The sequence below is a fragment of the Dipteris shenzhenensis genome, chromosome 19 (assembly GCF_047967505.1).
Source record: "Dipteris shenzhenensis isolate YYH24624 ecotype China chromosome 19, Dip_SZ_1.0, whole genome shotgun sequence".
NCBI lineage: Eukaryota > Viridiplantae > Streptophyta > Polypodiopsida > Gleicheniales > Dipteridaceae > Dipteris > Dipteris shenzhenensis.
The window spans coordinates 49604405-49623698 of NC_141614.1; the positions used below are offsets into that span (position 1 = coordinate 49604405).

Genomic DNA, 19294 nt, shown 5'->3' on the forward strand with positions numbered 1-19294 from the left:
AAAATACAATAGAAACCGTGACCCCGAAAACCACTATAGAGAGATGGTCTTACTACGTTTACCTTTTGAGAAAATGAAGAAATTTTGAAAGGTTCACATGCAACATGGAAAGACCTCTACAATCTCCACATTGATAGTATAACAAATAATGTAAAGAAATACACACATGTTTATTGTAACAAAGAAGACTCTAACTGGAATAACTTTGAAGAAAATGCCCATCAATTGTCAAAAGACAACGATGACTTCATAAACTCAACACCAACCGACTTTCACGAGAACTATATCAAGTTAATTAATGCTGCAAATGTTGAGTTATATAACAACCTACGAAGAAGATAGCAAAAAGGCTAAATGAAACATGCCACTGTACTAGTTACTAACACCAAAAGGAGTTGCTCTATCGTCAGATGAGTACTACAAACAAATAAGACAATTAAATCCACAGCAGTGGCAAATTTTCGATGACATCGTGTTCAAGCTAACTTACCGAGAGGAAGAACAAATACATGCATTCATCACAGGAGGAGCTGGTACTGGGAAAACAAATCTATTAAAGGTACTCGTTGAATTCCTAACAAGAAAATTCAATTCACATAAATACGCTGATCCATTGAAACTGAAAGTCCTGAAACTGGCATACACTAGTAAAGCTGCATACAATATAGATGGCATGACACTACACTCAGCTTTACATATTCCTATCAACCAAAGAGAAAAGTCACAAATACTAGATGAACGATTAGAGGCACTCATAAAAGCATACTCCAAACTGCAGGCAATAGTCATAGATGAAATATCCCTAATAGGAGCACGAATGCTTACAACACTAGACAAGCATTTACATGCAATTAAACACGCTCGACATCTACCCTTTGGTGGAGTGCACGTTTTCTTTTCTGGTCAAGAAAGTATGCATAAATGTGGTTGCATTGTGTTTTTTGTTTTTAAGAGCTACTAGGAAACTATCGATTATGATTTTACGTATGTTTGGACCAGATTGCTTAAAATCCATTAGAAAGCTTAAAGTATCAAATAAACAATCACCAGGCACGTATTTGTAATTTGAAGGGCGATGTAAGCCATGCAGGCTTAGGGCTCTATCTATTCTATCCATGACTTGTATGTATACTTTTATTTGGAAACTATAGGTAACAAAAAGAACAAGATGTAATGCAGTTAAAATTTTACTATATAACAGGTTGTTTAAATTAGAATCAAATACTAGAATAATGACAAGTTAATAAAAAAATAAAAGAAAATAGCACAACATATAAATTTGAGTGGCATTAAGTTAAAAGAAAATGTGTATGTACATGGTAAATTTACTTCTCACAACTCAATAAACAATATTGATGGATGAAGGTACAATGGTAAAGAGTCAATGAAAACAAAACACCATTTTACTAGGAACATGTAGCTGGGAAACATGGTAAATGTACTTCTTACAACTCAACAAGCTATGTTGATGGACCAAGGTACAACGATAAAGAGTAAATGAAAACCAAAAACCATTTTGCTAGGAACATGTGGCTAGGAAAAGAATTCTAATGTTGAAGTAGATATGAAACACTCTTAAGGTGGAAACAAAGATGAAGTTCTACTCTATCTTTTGTTATCGTTCAAGTAACATGTTGATTGTATTCCTGTTCATGTACAAGCAGTAAGTACAAGCAGTAATCACCAATCATGGTACTTGGTGACAGCAAATCCTGGTGCTCAGGCTAGCCTGTGATTAGTCAATCTTTGTTTTTCCCTTGTTACTTTCTATATTGTTGTCACTTTCCATTTTTTGTTTCTTTCTTTCAATGTTATCATATCCGATAATCGTGTTTGCCCCAATTAACATGAACCATCCATGTATCCTTTTGCCATTAGTTTCTTTGTGAAACCTTGCTCGGTTCTCGTTATAGTAGGTTTCAATTGGTTTATCTGTTCCTAGAAATGACAGAAGCCATTGGTCTCTGACGAAAACATTGACCTTGCTTGAGATTGTACTAATGGTGCCTGCCATTAGCAATATTATTTTTGTCTCAACATCACTTTGACACTTCAAGCAGTAGAAAGCATCATTGTTCAAGTTTTTGTTGATTTGTACTTTTGAACTCCACTTTGAACAAATATGGTAAAAAGGTTTGCTTGTAGGAGTAAATCTGAACTCACCTTCAAGCTACACAAGTGCAATAACATCATTAATAAAACTTGAGGACATTAAAAGGTGTTTTAATGTTTGATTGTAAATGTATAGGCACAAAAAAAAACATACTTCTCTGTAAGAATTTTGCTTTTTCCAGTGTCTTGCTACCTGGATCAACTCTTCTTGTATTGCAGCGTCATTTATTAAAGCAACAATACTGGATGTTCGGAATTGAATGTTTCTTTTGTTATTGTATGTACTTATATGTACATTTTTTAGAATGCACATAGGAAAATCCTTTGAGCATAGCTCATCGACCATCCAATTTCTTTCACTTTCTGTTTCATGGAAAAAGGTAATCTAGAATTCCAAAAAATGAAAAAAACATCATAGTTTTAGTATAGCTTTGGTACTAGATTAAATCAAATATTTTAACAGAAGTATAGCTAGTTACCAGTTCATTGTCTGTTTCATTCATGCCATCAGCAACTTGGATGTAGAACATCGTAGTCTTGTCAGTGTCACTTTTTCCACTATCTTCCAAGATAGCAACGGCAAGAGTGCCCTCTGTTTCCTTACTGAAGGTACCCATTAATGATTTGATAGTTGTATTAGGGTAGAATTTAACCTCAATTACCTTTGGATGTAGCCTGAATATCTTTGTATAGTATGCAATTCTTATTGTTATATTAGCATCCTTTATCATATGATGCCTTTTTTCTCAAAACAATGAAATTTTTTATTCTTATATGATGTTTCTTTTGTATATATTGCTCATACTTTTCTACTAGGTCCTTGTCAAGTTGTAATGTAACTCTTACAAGTCCTTCATCATCTCTTAAGTCAGCACGGACATTTAATTATGAACTTTCTTTGTTGAAGTCGAATGTTCCGTAACGATTAAGGATTAATCCCTCAAATGCAACTCCTTGCATCCATTTGATGAGGCCTATAACCTTGACAACTTTCAACTGGCTGTTATGTAGTTGCATAGCTGCCATCCTACACAATTATATAATTGTATAAAGTTAAATGAAAGAAGGTTGAAATCAGCAATTAAAAATTAGTACTTGGTTGTAATCTAACAAAGTAAAAGTTTAAAAAATAATGATATTTAACTGTCATTTTACAACGGAAGAATGTTTTAAAAAATTCAATATATATGTATTTTATGCATATCTTACTATATAAATAATCGGTTACTTTGAAAAAAAATTACTGAAGCAAGAGTAACTTGTAAAAAGTCACAATGTATGATATAAATAGGCATACAAGTATATAATATAAGAATACTAAAATTAAAGTACACGTAAATGACATAGAGAATTTAAATCATTTATCCATGAAACATATGATAAAAACAGTTGAAGCTATACATATAATGCTCAAGTGAATGCAAATATGTTCAGAGAATTTTGTGAAACATGTCATAAAGATTGGAACACGTGTATGTAACTTAGAGATATTGAATTACCTACCTATGAAACATATTTGATTTTACAAGATAAGAATCTAAAGATGAATCGTCATGTTATTTTTGTATGTATATCTTATTATGTAAATGTTCAATTACTTTGAAAAAACATTACTAAAAAAAAAGTAACTTGTAAAAAGCCACAATGTATAATATAAGTAGAAATACAATAATATAATATAGGAATACTAAAATTAAAATACATGTAAATGATTTAAAGAATTTAAATTTTTCATCCATGAAACATATTGTAGAAGTAGTTAAAACTGTACACGCATTGGTTAAATGAATGCAAGTATGTTTAGAAAATTTTGTGAAACATATTATAAAAGATTGGAACATGTGTATGTAACTTAGAGAATTTGAATTGGCTATCTATGAAACATACTTTTACATGATGCATAAAATAAAAACTGTATATATACATGATGCTAAAATAAAAACTTTTACAAACATGATTTCATCTCTTCTATGGTCACATTACAATGTTCTCATCAACATGATGCATATGTAGTTTTGTCAGAATCTCTTTCATTGTAGCTCCATCTCATGATCTTTGTTACATAGACTATTGTGACAATCCATGAGGAACTTGATAACAATTCCTCTCATATATAAGTTATCATGTAATGCATCTGTAGAGTTTATGATAAACGTAGCTATTTGTCCAAACAGCTAGAGCCCACAGCAAAGGAATCTGACTTCTGTGACCAGTCACCCTTATATTTTGGCCCTGCTTTAAGACTTGCATATAATTATGGTGCGAGCCAAGGATACCTGTTTGAGGAAACAAATATTGGATCTAGCTCAGGTCTACTCTCAGTCCAGTGCAAACTCTTTCCCCAATCAATGACTCCTACTCTTATTGATTTATCATCACTGGTAAAATCTAAAACATAGTTGCAAGGATTCAGGTCAGTATGTGTGAAATTTTGCTCGTGCACTGAAGCCATTGCACTTGTAATTGCACCTACAATTTGTAAAGCATTCTGGCAAAACAATCTTACTCGTATCTTGGTGATTGTAGAATGCCATGAGAAACTTGGTTGTTCTAAAGGATTTTGCTTCTTTATCCAATTGATGTATGATCCAGAAGATAGAGGAAGAGACATGAGCATGTCATGGATAGTGCCACCATTGAAAAATGGACTAATTAGCCAAAGCTCCTTGTCATGCACATAGCCTATTGCTCGACACATAGCTCTATGTGTCACACTCATTACTAACTCTATCTTTAGTGATGAATGTGCTCTTGCATTATCCTTTAGAAGTCTTTTGCCAGCATAGGATAATGTTGGTCTAAAAGTTGGAACACCTTAAACTTGCATTCGGTATACCCTTCCTTCTATTCCACCACCTAAATATTCATGAATTGTTAATGCTGCTAGTGAAAAATGCATAGTAGAAGAACACAAGTCAGCAAATTGAGTGCATAGTTCAATTTGTGCCCTTCCTTGTATGTCTGCAGCATTAGTGTTTTCCTCAGATCCACTAGCCATCTTAGTATAATGAACAAGAGCACTAGTAGTTGCTTTCCCTATTGATCCTCTCTCTCTGATATTTTTCCTATGAATAGCAGCATGTGATTCTTTCCAAAGAATTGTCCATAGGTTTAACTTATCATGTCCATCAATAGGCAAGATAAAGCATTTTGCCTTAAACAATATTTGTAATTATGTTGTGATATCCCCAACTATTCTAGGAAAGAATCCATTTACTGTCTCATGGATCTCAGGTCCTATTTTCTGTCCATGCTTTTGCCAAGCAATGTGAACCTTTCAAATATTTGCTTTTGCATTCCATCTAGCAAATGTTTACGAACTATAGTAGATCTAATTTCCTCATTGGTCAATGCCATGACATGCCTGATTGAAAACTCATGAATAAGCATTTGAATCTCAAACTTCAGCTTTGCGCTCTCTCCCTCTGTTGAGTTTTTGTGCTCCATTGTTGCGTGATCATCTAGACCAATCAACAATCATTATGTAAGTATTCTACCAAGTAGCACTAGTAATAAATCATAAAAGCTACTCATGCCATAGTAATTTTAAATGAAGTATATTTAATACAACTGTGAGAATACAAAGTAACATATTAATTTAATATCGGCACTGCCAACATCGATATCATTAAATAGCAAGCAAGTAAAAACCTATAGTATCATAGCATGGTATATATTATCGTAATGTAATATTGAAGATCAGCTTATACGAACAAATAAAATAGTTGAACTTCTGAAAGATTAGGTTCAAGATATTCTTCAAGGAGATAGAACATGAACATTTTGAAGGTTTTCAGATATGCTATAGATTTGTAGTAGCTATATAACTCTATAAAATTGTGCGACTAGAATTTAAAATGGACTTTTAGTTATAAAATAACGCTACAAGAATCTATGTAAACTCCCAAATGAATAGATCGTAAATAAATTTTAGATCTTAAACGAATTGTGTAGTGTTCATGACTTTTATCTTTGTCAACATCAATATCATTAAATAACAAATGAGTAGAAGCTTATTATCTTGTAATATAATATGCAGATTAACAATTTATCTTTAAACTGGATAATATGTAAGCTCGCTTTTAATAAAAAATAACATATGAGTTTAGCATTAATACTGTTAACATTTACGTCATTAAACATCAAAAAAGCGAAAGCTTACAATTTGATAATATCATATATAAATGGAGTATTTATATAAGTAAATAAGATATCGATAAAATACACATACATTTAAAAGTCAAAAATTATAGTAAATAGTACTACATATTTGATACTAGTCTAAATTAGATGTATAGTATATAATAGTTATCTATCTTTGAAGCTTCAAAACTCATGCCATTTACTAATTACTAGTTAAAGAGATATTATCAAAAGCTAGTGTAATCTAGAACATAAAACATGCAACAACATTACATAATCAAGATGATCTAGATTATCATTTATGATTACACATCTAATTGCTCATGCTATAGTAATTCTAGATAAAGTATATTTGATGCAATCGTTAGAGTGCATAGTAATATGTTAATTTAATATTACTACTATTAATAGCAATATCATAAATAGCGAACGACTAGGGACTTATAATATCACAATATCATGTATAATCTCACAATGTAATATAAAAGGTTATGCTATACAAAAAAATAAAGCAATTAAAGTTCTAAAAGATCAGGTGCAAGATCTTCTTCAAGTTCAATTTTGCAAAAAAATTATCTATTAAGTAGAAAATAAGCATTTTAAAGTTTTTTTAGATATGCTATAGATTCATAGTGGTTGTATAACTCTAGAAAATTCTAGGACTACAATTTAAAATGGACTCTCAGTTATAAAATAATGTTACAAGAATCTATGTAAACTCGCAAATGAATAAATCGCAAGTGAATTTTAAATCTTGAATAAACCAATTATATAGTATTCATATCATAATAATAGAAGAAAACCGTCGTGTAAACAAACAAAAGAGTGCTCAACTTTTACAAAAGACCCAAGTTTTATATATTCAAGAGTTATTTTTATACATTTTTGACCAGTTTAAGATTGAAGCTAGAAGAAAAAGAAGGTGAAAACAAAAACATAATATAACTGAAGTTCTAGGAGATCAAGTGTGCCATTTTTTTATAACTTTATATTGGATCAAGGCTTTCAAGATGGTGGCACGACACAGAGAGCAATGGGATCCTTCAGCAACATACTTCGAAAACTGTGGGTCCTTGTAATATTGAAGGCCTTCCCACAATTCATCCTGCAATTGATCCTTCTTTCGAGTAATAATCTCAGGTCGATGTTGTGGAACACTAAGCTCTTTCTCCAGTTGATCAAGTTCATGTATAATGATCTTAGGTTGCCGAGGAACCCATTGCGAAATGACTTCATCTTCTACAGGATATTGAGTTGAAGGAACATCGTTGCTACCATGGCTTTCCATATCTGTTTGTTCATTCTTTCATCAAGCAATATGTAAGTTTAGCATTAACTTCGTTAACATCAACATCATTAAACAACAAATGAACATAAGTTTATAATCTTGTAATATCATATGCAGACCAACCATTTATATTTGAACTAGATAATTTATGAATTTGCCCCATAAATAAAAAACGATGTATGAGTTTAATATTAATACTATAAACATGTATATCATTAAACATCAAACAAGCAAAAGCTTACAATATAATAATATCATATACATAAATGGAGTGTTTACGTAACTAAGTAGGAAATCAATAAAATGCACATACAGTTAGACGTCAAAAATTGTAGCAAATAGTACTAGATATTTAATAATAGTATAAATTGCATGTATACTATGTAATAGTTATGTATCTTTGAAATTCTGTAATGTGGTTTTGTTAAGTCCCGAGGTATCTTTGATAACATTTTAAATATCTACTCCATGCTCAATTACACTTGTGCCATAGGAGAGAGCTGCATGTCGTTTGGGTTGGACCTTGACAAACCTTATGACTGGGGAGTGACTGGGTTAGTTGGGACTTCATCTTCACAGTCTTGGAATGTCTTGGATTTGGGGAGGGTTTCATCTGAATTATTGCAGCTATGTTTGCCAATGCCTCAGCTATTTTATGCCTAAATGGTGGTGTTGTAGGGAGATTTTATTTGCATAGATCAATTAGGCAGGGCTACCCCATTGTGCCCTTACTTTTTGCTATTAGCACAGTCCTGATCTATCAGATTAAATCTACCATGGCCCAAGTTAGTATTTCTAGAGTTAACCTGTATAGACCTCCTTTAGCCAGTTGAACCATTGACATCCTTGAGCTTTAGATGGCACACAAGGGTGTGCTTCTTACCTAATTCAAACCATGGCTTGCACACCCCTTGAGCTTGCCTCCCCATTTCTCCATGCAATAGTTTCTTGGCAACTGTGTCATCAAGATTAGAAAACCCTCCCAAAAGCCTTTTCGCCAAGGCATTGGCATAGGATGGGGCTTCCTTTTTTTGAGACCTCCATTTGCCCCTTCTATGATGGACTTTCCCCCTCGCAAAGCCTCCTAGACTCATCACCAACCCCCTCTGTCATCGAGGATACCTCATGATCTTCACCTTCACATCATGCATGGGATGGGGCTTAGCTCTCACCCCAGACGAACCAACCTCAGCACTCACAGCTATCATGCACAGGCTCAAGCTCCAAGGTTCTCAGTAGCTTCCCCATCAACCACCAATACTACCCAATAGCAATGCAACCTCTCTAAAGATATATTTCTTTGGAAGGGTTCCCAAAATAGAAGAGTGGGATGGCAACTTGATTTGTGTGGGCCCACATAATAAACAGTGTAGGCTCATTGGTAGATCATGTGGGTTAGCAACACAATAGAGTGGGACTATAGATGTATTATAGATCGATCATAGTAGTTGTGACCAGTTCCTAGTCCATGACCAAATTTATGAAAAAAGCACAATCAGTGTGGCTAAAGGAAGACAATTTTTATAAGAACGGTGGGCAAATAGCAAGGTGGTTGGTAAATTTTGTCATCAATTAATTAACAACTCATCAAGTTGTGGCTAAAGGAAGACAACTTCTTAATTGAAACTTCAAGTGGTTACTTTATATATAGAAACTTCTTTTAGCCCAAAGAAAAAATAAAAACCAGTAGGTTGCTTGTGGGAAGAGGTGTGATTAGCCACATTCATGTTTGGTTTGAAAGGTAGATATTCTATTTTTTCTTGTTTGGCAGATTTTGAAACCACCTCTATATACAATGTAAAAGGGAACCACCCTTATAAACAATGTACTTTGAAAGCCATGTTGTCATGATTACTTTTGACTAGCATCAAACCAAAACATTGCCATTATATAATGACTTTAAAAGTCCTACAAAGCTCAAACCAAGTCCTTCCATTAATGTGACTAATTGAAATGCAATGGGACCAATAGAGACGCATTAGGACTTTTGTATGTAAGCATCAAGCCAAAGTATTGCCATTATATAACACGACTTTGAAGTTGTGAAAATGGTGACCTTTTTGCCAACATCAAACCAAAGTATTGCCATTATATAGCATGACTTTAAAGTCATAAAAAGTTGGAATTAAGTTCTTCACAAATAATCAATACGCAATGGGGCTGATGGAGAATGGTTGTGATCCTTTTTATGATGTATGTGATTGAGTTGGGAGAATGGTGACCTTAGCATGCGCTAGTAAGATTTATTGTCTTCACTTCACATAAAGTAATGATGAAGCATTTACTTATTGTCTTCACTTTACAAAAAGTAGATAATGATGAAGGGTCACACTGTGTAAGTGGCAACATCAATGTTGACCCTCTAGTGTAGGGTCCATAGGCAAGGTCTTCTGGTTGATGATATTGCTTGAGTGGGCAATTGGACATGAGGGGCATTTGCTGATGCCTTTCCCTAGTTTCCCAACCTTATTAAGTGGGCAATTGGAATATGAGGGCATTTGTTACTGCCTTTCCCTAGTCTCCCAACCTTATTGGTTGTTTAGAATAGTGTACTGTTGTTGCAACATTCATCCACTTCTAGTTCAATTAGGCCATAACTCTTTCCAATGTGTGTCTCTCTCTAGAAGGAGAAATTCGTAGGCATGTACCAAATAAGGCCTTGATGCAATTGAACACGTTGTAGAGAAGCAAGCTTGTCACATGGCGAGTGGTGGAAATCCATGTGACATATTTAAAAGGATTAATCACCTTGGTTAGTTCGTCGTATGACTTTATGTGCTTTCTGCATTGCTTGCGCTACGGGCACAAAAGGTTGTTTATATTTGTGCTTTTATTGTATGTGCAACTTGGGTTGCTTATGCTATAGGCCTCTTATATTCGTGAGAGGTTAGACTTGGGATGATCAAAAGCACACCTGATTTTTCTAGGAAGAGGGGATGATATTGCTATGGAAGCCTCATGATCATGGCTTCTGTTTTATTTGGTTTTTTTTTTTTTTTTTTGGAAAATCGAAAAGCTATTAAAAAATGAATTAGGAAAAATTAGAAAGGCTAGGTTAGGAGGCCACATCAATGGTGGAGAAGACAAAGGATAGGGGAAGAGGTTGGTGCTATCATTATTAAGTGCGACTTGGGAGAGCTAGAGCGCATTTCTCGGAAAAGGGGATGATAAGCCTCCTAATCATGGCTCCTTTGTTTTTTGTTAGTTACGATCTCTCTTTTCTCAAGGAGAAAATTGGTGGCTTCTCTAGGGCTGCCACTTGCTATTTTCTTCCTAAGGCTCCATATCTCTCTCTCTCTCTCTCTCTCTCTCTCTCTCTCTCTCTCGCCTCTCTCTCTCCCCCTCTCTCTCTCTCTTGCCTATCTCTCTCTCTCTCTCTCTCTCTCCCTCCTGCCCCCCCATCTCTCTCTCTCTCTCTCTTCCCCTGCTCTCTCTCTTTTAGTTATTCTTCCTCTCTCTCTCTCTCTCTCTCTCTCTCTCTCTCTCACTCTCTCTCTCCCCCCCTCCCTCTCTCTCTCTCTCTCTCTCTTTTCCTCTCTCTCTCACTCACTCACACTCTCTCTCTCTCCCCCTCTCCTCTCTCTCTCTCTCTCTCTCTTCCCCTCTCTCTCTCTCTCTCTCTCTCTCTCTCTCTCCCTCTCTCTACCTGTCTACCTTTCAATTTATTATCACGCGCCTTGTTAGAAAGCCTTCTCAAAAAAAAAAAAAAAAGGCGAGGGAGTGGCCACAAAAAAAAAGGGCCAGGGAAGCGAGCCACGTGAGCGGGCGGAGATATGGGGAAGCACGTGGCGGGAGGTGAGGGGTGGCAGCAGAATCCAGATACGAGATCGACGGCGAGGAGAAGGGGGAAGAGGGAGACGTGGCAGGAGGGGGGCCATCGGATGGGGGACACGTGGGGGAAAGAGAGTCATCTTCTTCAGTTGACAATGGAAGCCATAGCCGCGCTCTTTAAGCTCTGTTTTTTGCGAGATCGCCATAGCCAACTTCTTCAAGCTCTGTTTTTGAAGATCGCCATAGCCAAGCTCTCTTGTACAACAACAACTCCATAGCCAGCTAGCTTCCTTGTCCAAGCTCTTCCATCAAGCTCTTTCGACTCCAGCTTTTCGTTTCACCATCTCCCCATCGCTTTCCCCCTTTTTCAATCTTGACCTTCGTCCCTTTCTGGCCTCGCGTGGAGCTCTACGTCTCCTCCTTCCCACAAACCTCTCCAGATATTTGGCCCGCTTCGTGGATCGCAAACGTCCTCTCTTTGATTCCTCTCAGGTCCCCCTTTTCGCTTCTGATTCTTGCGTATATATGCTCAGCTTTCTCTCGAGTTTTGTTTTTACCAGAGCTTGGCAACAGAGGTTGGCTATGGCGATTTTCAGAAACAACAGTCAGCGAATGCACTCTTGATTCCCCAATCGAGGCCTTCTGAGAGCCATTCGCTCTTCGTTACGCATGGGATTTGCCGGATTTTCAAATGTTTCTGTCGGGGTTTTCCCCATTTTGATAATCAACACGGCTCTTTCCATAGCTGCTTTCAAGGATGCCTTGAAGTCGGTCCTTCGAATTGTTGGAATCAGAGGGAACTCGCAGACAGACGAAACGCAGTCTTTCTGGATCTTCCCGTCAGAAGATCCGAGTGTATTGGTCCTCCCTAGTATGTGGGATGAGATCCGGTTGTCTCTGCCCGTAATACAGTACGATCCGGAGCTTCACGATGATTCCAACGAAGATGCACAGTGTGCGGTCTGCTTGTCGAAATTTGAGAGCGGGGTCGACATCCACCAGTTGCCTCGCTGCAATCATGTCTTCCATCAAGCATGCGTAGGCAAATGGCTGGATCATCAGCACACGACGTGTCCTTTGTGCAGATCTTCTCTTGTCTCTGAGGAATTAATCTGGAGGCACAGGCGAAGGGAACAGGAGCTTACAGAAGAACTGATGCTTTGGTTCTCGTCTTTTCACGGATCAGGACTCCAAGGTTTTTGGTGGCTGAATTAAACATATACCGTCTCAAAGATTACAACTTCCACTGCTTGCATGCCTCGTTCTGTGGCTTCTGTGTTCTGGCGGAGTCTTGAGAACTCTGGAGTGGATCTTGCAAGTCGACGCCCGTTTAACTTGTGATATTCTCCAAGCTACCCGGTGTTTCATTTCACCGTATCGTTCCCGGTGGAAAACATGGGTATTCTCCTCGCTGACCAGGAGTAGGAAACTTTGTTTTAGTCTTTAAACATCTTCTTCTAAAAGTTTGCTCTGGAGCAATCTGTGGAAGTTGCATGTCTTTTCTTCAACTGGTTCTCTACCTCCCCACCGATGCTTTGAATGTTCTCAAGGGCGCATTTCTCAACTTTCCTTATATTTCCCTCAGCGTTACACGGTTTAATTCTGTGTATCGAACGTTGAGCTGTAAGCCTCATGTCTCAATGCTTGGGCACGTTTATGAAGACCGTGATGCGGTTCAATCCTACTTGATAAAGACTTGGCATTCTGTGTACAAATAGGAACTTGCCATACCCCCGTCTTTTTGTTTTGTTATGAATGTATCATAGATTGTACAAAGGCTAATGGTGCTATGTCCAGACTGCAGAGTTCAGTTCATAAGTTTGCCGTTTTATTCTTACTTTTTGGTACAGACTCATCGAGTAATGATCTTGAAGGAGCGAGAGCCTGAATAGTTATTATTATTTAACATCTCTTTGTATGTTTATGTTTCCTCTTTATGTTACGATAGAAGGCACGATTTTCTGAGGCAGAAGAGCTCCGCCTCCTTTTTGTAGCACATGCAGCACATTCACTTCCCTTTGCGTCTGAAGGTGCCCAGTTGGCCAGTCACGATTTTTCTTCTTTCTAGAATTTGGAGGCATATCACAGCAGGGACTTGTATGCAGTTCCGCATATTGAATTAGGGGGGCTAATATTTAAGAGCATGGTAGATGATGATGAAAAAGAAGAAGAAGAAGGTGCTTACCTATAATCCCAATGGTAGAGATATAGATGGCTTTATTAAGCAGTTCCACGCTGTTATCTCAAACTTGAATCTTGAGCTTAAAGGTAGGACAACGAAGCTGTTTAAAGCACAGGCAGAGGCATGTCTGATGATTTATGAGAGAATTCTCACTCAGTGAGTTTATCAGAGGAATGTTTCTAAAAAAAATTCGTGTGTTCTACCTTCATTCTTCTGATAAAGTATGTCCAATCTTATCTACCAATGCTATGAACATTTTTTTAATTGCACGTTGACAGTATCATACTTTTGGAAGCCTCTTTTACAAATGCTAAATTTACAAGCTTAGGGCTTGCAACATACTTTCCCTGTTATTGTATTTGAAAATGCAGCTTCTTCATCAGATTATCCTGTTCTAATTTTTCATTCAGATTCTTTTATCTCTTAAACAAAGCCACTTGCATGAACATGCATGTTCTTTAGATCGGTCTTGGATATAGTCCCCTGATAGGCATCATTCTCAAAAGTCGAATCCTAACTTTTTTTGTTTCTCACTGCTGCTCCTTGACACCTGAGAATTGTCAATCCATTGGTATGTCTCATGGTCAACAAAAGTAGTGGATTGAATTCCCTTGGAGATGTCCTGTAAAATGGTGATGATTGTGGTTCAAACTTTGTGGTTTCAGAATTACCTTTACAGTTTCATTGTTTATGGGGTGCAGAGAAGTGCTGCTGCAATGAAATAGTACTATTCTCACGATCTTGAGCTTCACACAAGAGTCTCAATTGTGGATATTTGCTCCCAATTCAACTGGGTGTTGAAGTGTACGGGGCCATTTTATTACTAGCTCTTGAAGCAAAGTGCCCAGGGTGCTCCAAGTTGGTGAATTGTAAATGCACAAGTGGAAGGCAAGTCCCACACAGTTGAAGAGCTCAATGAAGAAGAGAGGAGGCTTCTATTATGTACAAGAGCTTTGGAGAGGAAGCAAACTGATAGAGGCTGAGGGCTTCTCATAAGAATCCCAGCCCATGCCTAGACAGTCACTCCATGGATATGGAGAGCTTCTACAGCTCTCTCCTCTAGAAACTAGATGCTTACAAATGGGGGAGAAGCGGCCCTTAAAAATATGTAAAGTTGGTTTTTTCGAACGTATGGAAGTAGATGATTTGCTGATGTGGCATGAGCGCTGATTTTGATGATGACCATACTATATAGCGTTTGAGAGCTCTCTATTAGTACTATTCAATGGTATACGCCATTCAGCCAATTTGCATTATCCGAACATACATTACAAGGACTAAGTCCTGTCTATGTAGAAAACGTTTGTTGACAAGGGAAAAAGCTGATATGGTTTCCAGCATTGGTGGCACTTGGGCATTACAATCCTCTGACTTTTGCTGTCTACCATCAAGTGTCGCATCTTTTTCACAATTCCGAAATGCTAAGTCTATTTTTTATGTCTTGCCTCATGGTGCTTTATCATGGTCAAAAGTTTTGACCTTTACAAGGTGGAGTGTACATTGGGAGTGTATTAACTTTTCTTAGCGCATTGACTATTGCCTTAATACACATCAATAGTATACACCACCTCTCCAGCTTGTCAAAGTTGCATGAGTCTATATAAATTTTTGGAAATTACTACCCTTTTGTGAGGCTTATTCTTTTGTGTTTTGACTTCGAAGTGTGTAAATAAGCCTAAGGCTTTTGGAAATGAGCTGGCTCGAGTTACTTAAGCTAGGTCCTACGGTTATCGAGGTGGTGAGTCTATGTATCCATTCTATAGCGGTCATGATTTGGCATAGTGCATTTGTTGTGGTAATACTTTGGCAATTGTGTACTTGCATTGTTTTTCAATTTTTTTGCATGAATGGTTGTATTTTATGCGCTTCATACGAGTGAATGTGTGATCGAGTGATACTCTAGATAATGGCCTCCGATGATACTCTAGATAATGGCCTCCGATGTTTGCTAAGTGTGTGCGGATATGATATTGCATTTTCCACCTATTTAGTTGGTCAAGTTTGCACGGGTCCATCGCTAAATAGCAAGTTGTGGTTTGAATTATGATATGATTGTCATCCTTGGTTGAAGTTGGATTTTCCTCTCTTGAAGGAAAGTAATACATCATTCAAGGTGAATGTCATGTGCATGAATACGAATAGGATATGTCGTCTTCAAAAGATTATTGTGCTAGTAGACCAAAGTAACAATTTTTGTGAAGATTAGTTTTGCTAATTTTAAGAGTTTAGAACCAAAATGCACATTAATAGAGAAAAGCTTATTTTAATGTATATCTCATTGAATTATTTGGGAATGCCTAGGGTGCCTTCAAGTATTAATGATGACATTATGGGCAATTGATATTGGAAACAAATTCGGAAAGCACACACTAGAAAGTTCATAAAATTTTGGAATGGCGAGAAAATTAGCGTTTTAGAGAAGCAAGCAAATGTGCCAAGAATTGATACTATAAGGTTTACTCTAACCATGATTTTAGGACATATTTAGAAGATATTCCCAAGCATCGATACTATGAGGATTACTCTAGCCACAATTTTAGGATATAATGAGAAGATACTTAGCATTATGCCTAGCAATGTATTTAGAATATAAGGCGGTGAGATATAAAGAGGAAACAATGAAAAAGGATGGCATTAGGCTCAAAGATGTACTCAAGATTTATGAAACAAACCTACGTACTTTGTAATGAAAAGAAAAGTGTTTAGTTTTTTGTCATTGCTAAAAAATTTACTTCATTCTATTTACATTATTATCTTTATTAACTACTTCGTTTTATTACATTATTTGAATTGTGTTCATTTCCCAAGTGTTTTGATTATAGTACTCGTCCATGCTTCATGTAGGAAAATCAGTGTATGAAAGATGTAATGTTCGTTACAGATATGCATACACATCTTAAAATTTTCATGCTTCATGTAGGAAAATTAGTGTATGAAAGATGTGATGTTCGTTACAGATATACATAAACATCTTAAAATTTTGAGGGAGGAGTGAAGAATTCAAAGTTATGATGCAATTAAGAAAGGAATATGAAGAAGTCATAGTTATGATCATTGAATAACACCTTGCTAGACAAGTCTACCCATTTCAAAAAGCACCATTGGCCAGTTACCAACTAGACTTCACCATACCAACTAGACTTCACCATACATTGACTCATCCAACGTTCCTAAGAGATTACTTCACTATGTCTTAACCCTTACTTCACTATGGCTTAACCCTTTCATACTTCTCTATGGTTTAACCCTTTCATACTTCACTATAGCTTAACCCTTTCATTCTTCTCTATGGCTTAACCCTTTCATACTTCACTATAGCTTAACCTTTTCATACTTCTCTACACCCAAGCCCCTTTATTTATTTATTTTTTGCACATAAAAAGTTTGTATATTAATTACATAATCGGTTTACATCACATGAATCTTATAAAAGATTCACCAAGAGAGTAGTTGTCAACTGAGGTGATTTGCACATACAAAAGAAACCATTTTGTCATCAGGCATTCAATCTTCTTCTTCCTTAACCTTTTGGTTTTCTAAGGCTTCCGTTCTCTCATCAGGAATCCATGTAGATGTTCCAATCTAGCTGAGTAGAAATGAGGGGGACTTGAGGAGGATCAAGCTTAAGCCTCACAACACCAATTTCTGTAGAGTCAGGTTCCATGTGGCCAGGTTCGTGAGCAACAAGGAGAGGAGTTCTTTTTCTTGGTGAGGGGGCTTTGAAGAATGGCCCAGCAGAGCAAGGGGTACCAACTGCATGGGTGGAGGGACTTGGGGATGCTGCGCAATTAAGAGGAATCTCCTTGGCCAAGACATGTCGATCAGCTTTAACAGGTAGCTTTATCACAATGGTATGTGAGTCTTCAGTGCAATTGAGTGCGTGTAGTTCAATTTCCATGTTTAGTGCAGTTCGATTTCCATGTTCAATTTCCATGTTCAGTCCATGTTGAGTGCGTGTATGTGAGTCTTCAGTGTAGTTGAGTGCGTGTAGTTCAATTTCCACGTTCAACTGTGTGTGCGCCTCATTGTAGAGCTCTATGGCTTTGTGGAGGCGCTTTAGTTCATGTCCCACCAATCAGCAAATGGAATGTCAGTAGAGATAATCGTGTTATTAAACTGAAAACTGTTTCTAACAATCCATATGAAGCAGATAGCCTATGTCCTTGTCGGATGCCACAAGTCCTTCTTGACCTTGGAGGACTCCCCTAAAACAATAGCCTTCCAATTTAAAGGATCACCAGTAATGAGATGGACAAGTTTCAAAGAGATGAAATATATCTTCACATACTCCTAGACATTGTTTGCAACAACCATCACCTTTCCCAATTCTTGAGCTTCTTCTTTTTGTCTAGATGGCCATGTGAAGCATCATCCATAACAAGGTTGAGACTTTTTCTGGTGTGTTTTTGTCCGAGATAGTTTCAAATCATGTTCTTCCAAATGGCCGCACTGCCTCCAAACCTCCACCTTTTATTAAGTTCCTTGTAGACTTCATCAATAGTGGAATTTGGCGTTGGTATGGGAAAAAAGAGGGAGTCGCCCAACCAACTAAATTCCTTCCTGTGTGCCAGCTAAGAGCCACCCTTTCATTGAGTTTCACCTTGCAAAAGAGCAATTTTGTTCATGACTAAAGGCTGCTAATTATTAGTAAGTGAGAATTCTCTCCGTATTTCCTACCAGCACTTCCCATTTGAGGTTTCCTTGGTCACATAGTTGTCCCCACTAGCATTGAAGGCCCTCTTTGAATAACAGGCTTGCTCTTAATGAGTCTTCATCATTCATAGATTTATCCTTTAAGATCATCGAGACCCAAATGGAATCAAGTGCCATAAAGGAACCTTTACCTGAAAAGACAATGAAGCTCTTGATTTGCTCAATAGCAAAACAAAAAGATCTCCATAAAGGGCTCCCTTTTGTGGTGTTGGGTTCTACGGAGCAGAGAGCCAAGAGAAGAGGAAATTTTTTCCACATAGGGGCTCTGAGAGGCCGAATATGAATAGTATTTCTGAGCAAAAGCAGGGACCAATCTTCCAAAGGGTTAAGAATAGCTTTGACAATCCAGGAGGCAACAAGCTATGAGCAGCTTGCTCAATATCAACTATCCCCAGACCTCCCTCCACTTTGGGTTTAATGCAAAACGATCGCCTCACTTTAGACAGTCTGGTTGAACCTCCCCATAGAAAGGTTCTACATAGCTTAGTAAAACTCTCAGGACTAGCCCTTGTTGGTGCCCAGTAGGATAATTAGAAGATGGCTACAGGGTAGAGGCAATGGTGAAGAACTAACCTCCTTCTAGCTAAGGTGGCTTGGTAGCCTGTCCATCTATCAAGCTTCTTCTTGAATTTGCAAAGGAACCAATCCCATCTCTGTTTCATTGAAATATGAAATCCCATAGGGATCCCAAGCAAGCAAAAAACAGAGCCATGGGGAATCCTCAAACATCCAAGGTCCCTCAAAACCTCCTGTTCATTTCCCTTTAAAGTTGCATACCCTGTTTTTGAGTGATTGATGAGGGATCTCGAGGCTTAACAGAAAACATCAAGGCAATTTAACACATTTTGGATGTCATGCATTGTGTTCTTAGGAGTGAAGTTAGTGTCATCTACAAACTATTGGCAGATAAGTTGTTTACCTGAGGGGAGCTCAATGCCTTTAATGGTACCACTTTCAATTTCATTTTGAATAAGCCATCCAAGTGAATTTGCAACAATTGTAAAAAGGAGGGAAGCAATAGGGCAGCCTTGTCTGATGGGTCTTTTGAGGGAGAAGGAGTGACTCATCTCTCCATTAACACACAC

At 37.2% G+C, this 19294-nt stretch overlaps 1 protein-coding gene across 1 annotated transcript; it reads left to right on the plus strand.

Annotated features, from left to right (window-relative positions):
- The first annotated feature begins 11520 nt into the window (after positions 1 to 11520).
- On the plus strand, positions 11521 to 14173 carry LOC147890588 (putative E3 ubiquitin-protein ligase XERICO). The gene has a single exon (XM_087390961.1). The coding sequence runs from the start codon at positions 11984 to 11986 to the stop codon at positions 12527 to 12529; it is 546 nt and encodes a 181-aa protein (XP_087247087.1). The 5' UTR covers positions 11521 to 11983; the 3' UTR covers positions 12530 to 14173.
- The last annotated feature ends 5121 nt before the right edge of the window (positions 14174 to 19294 follow it).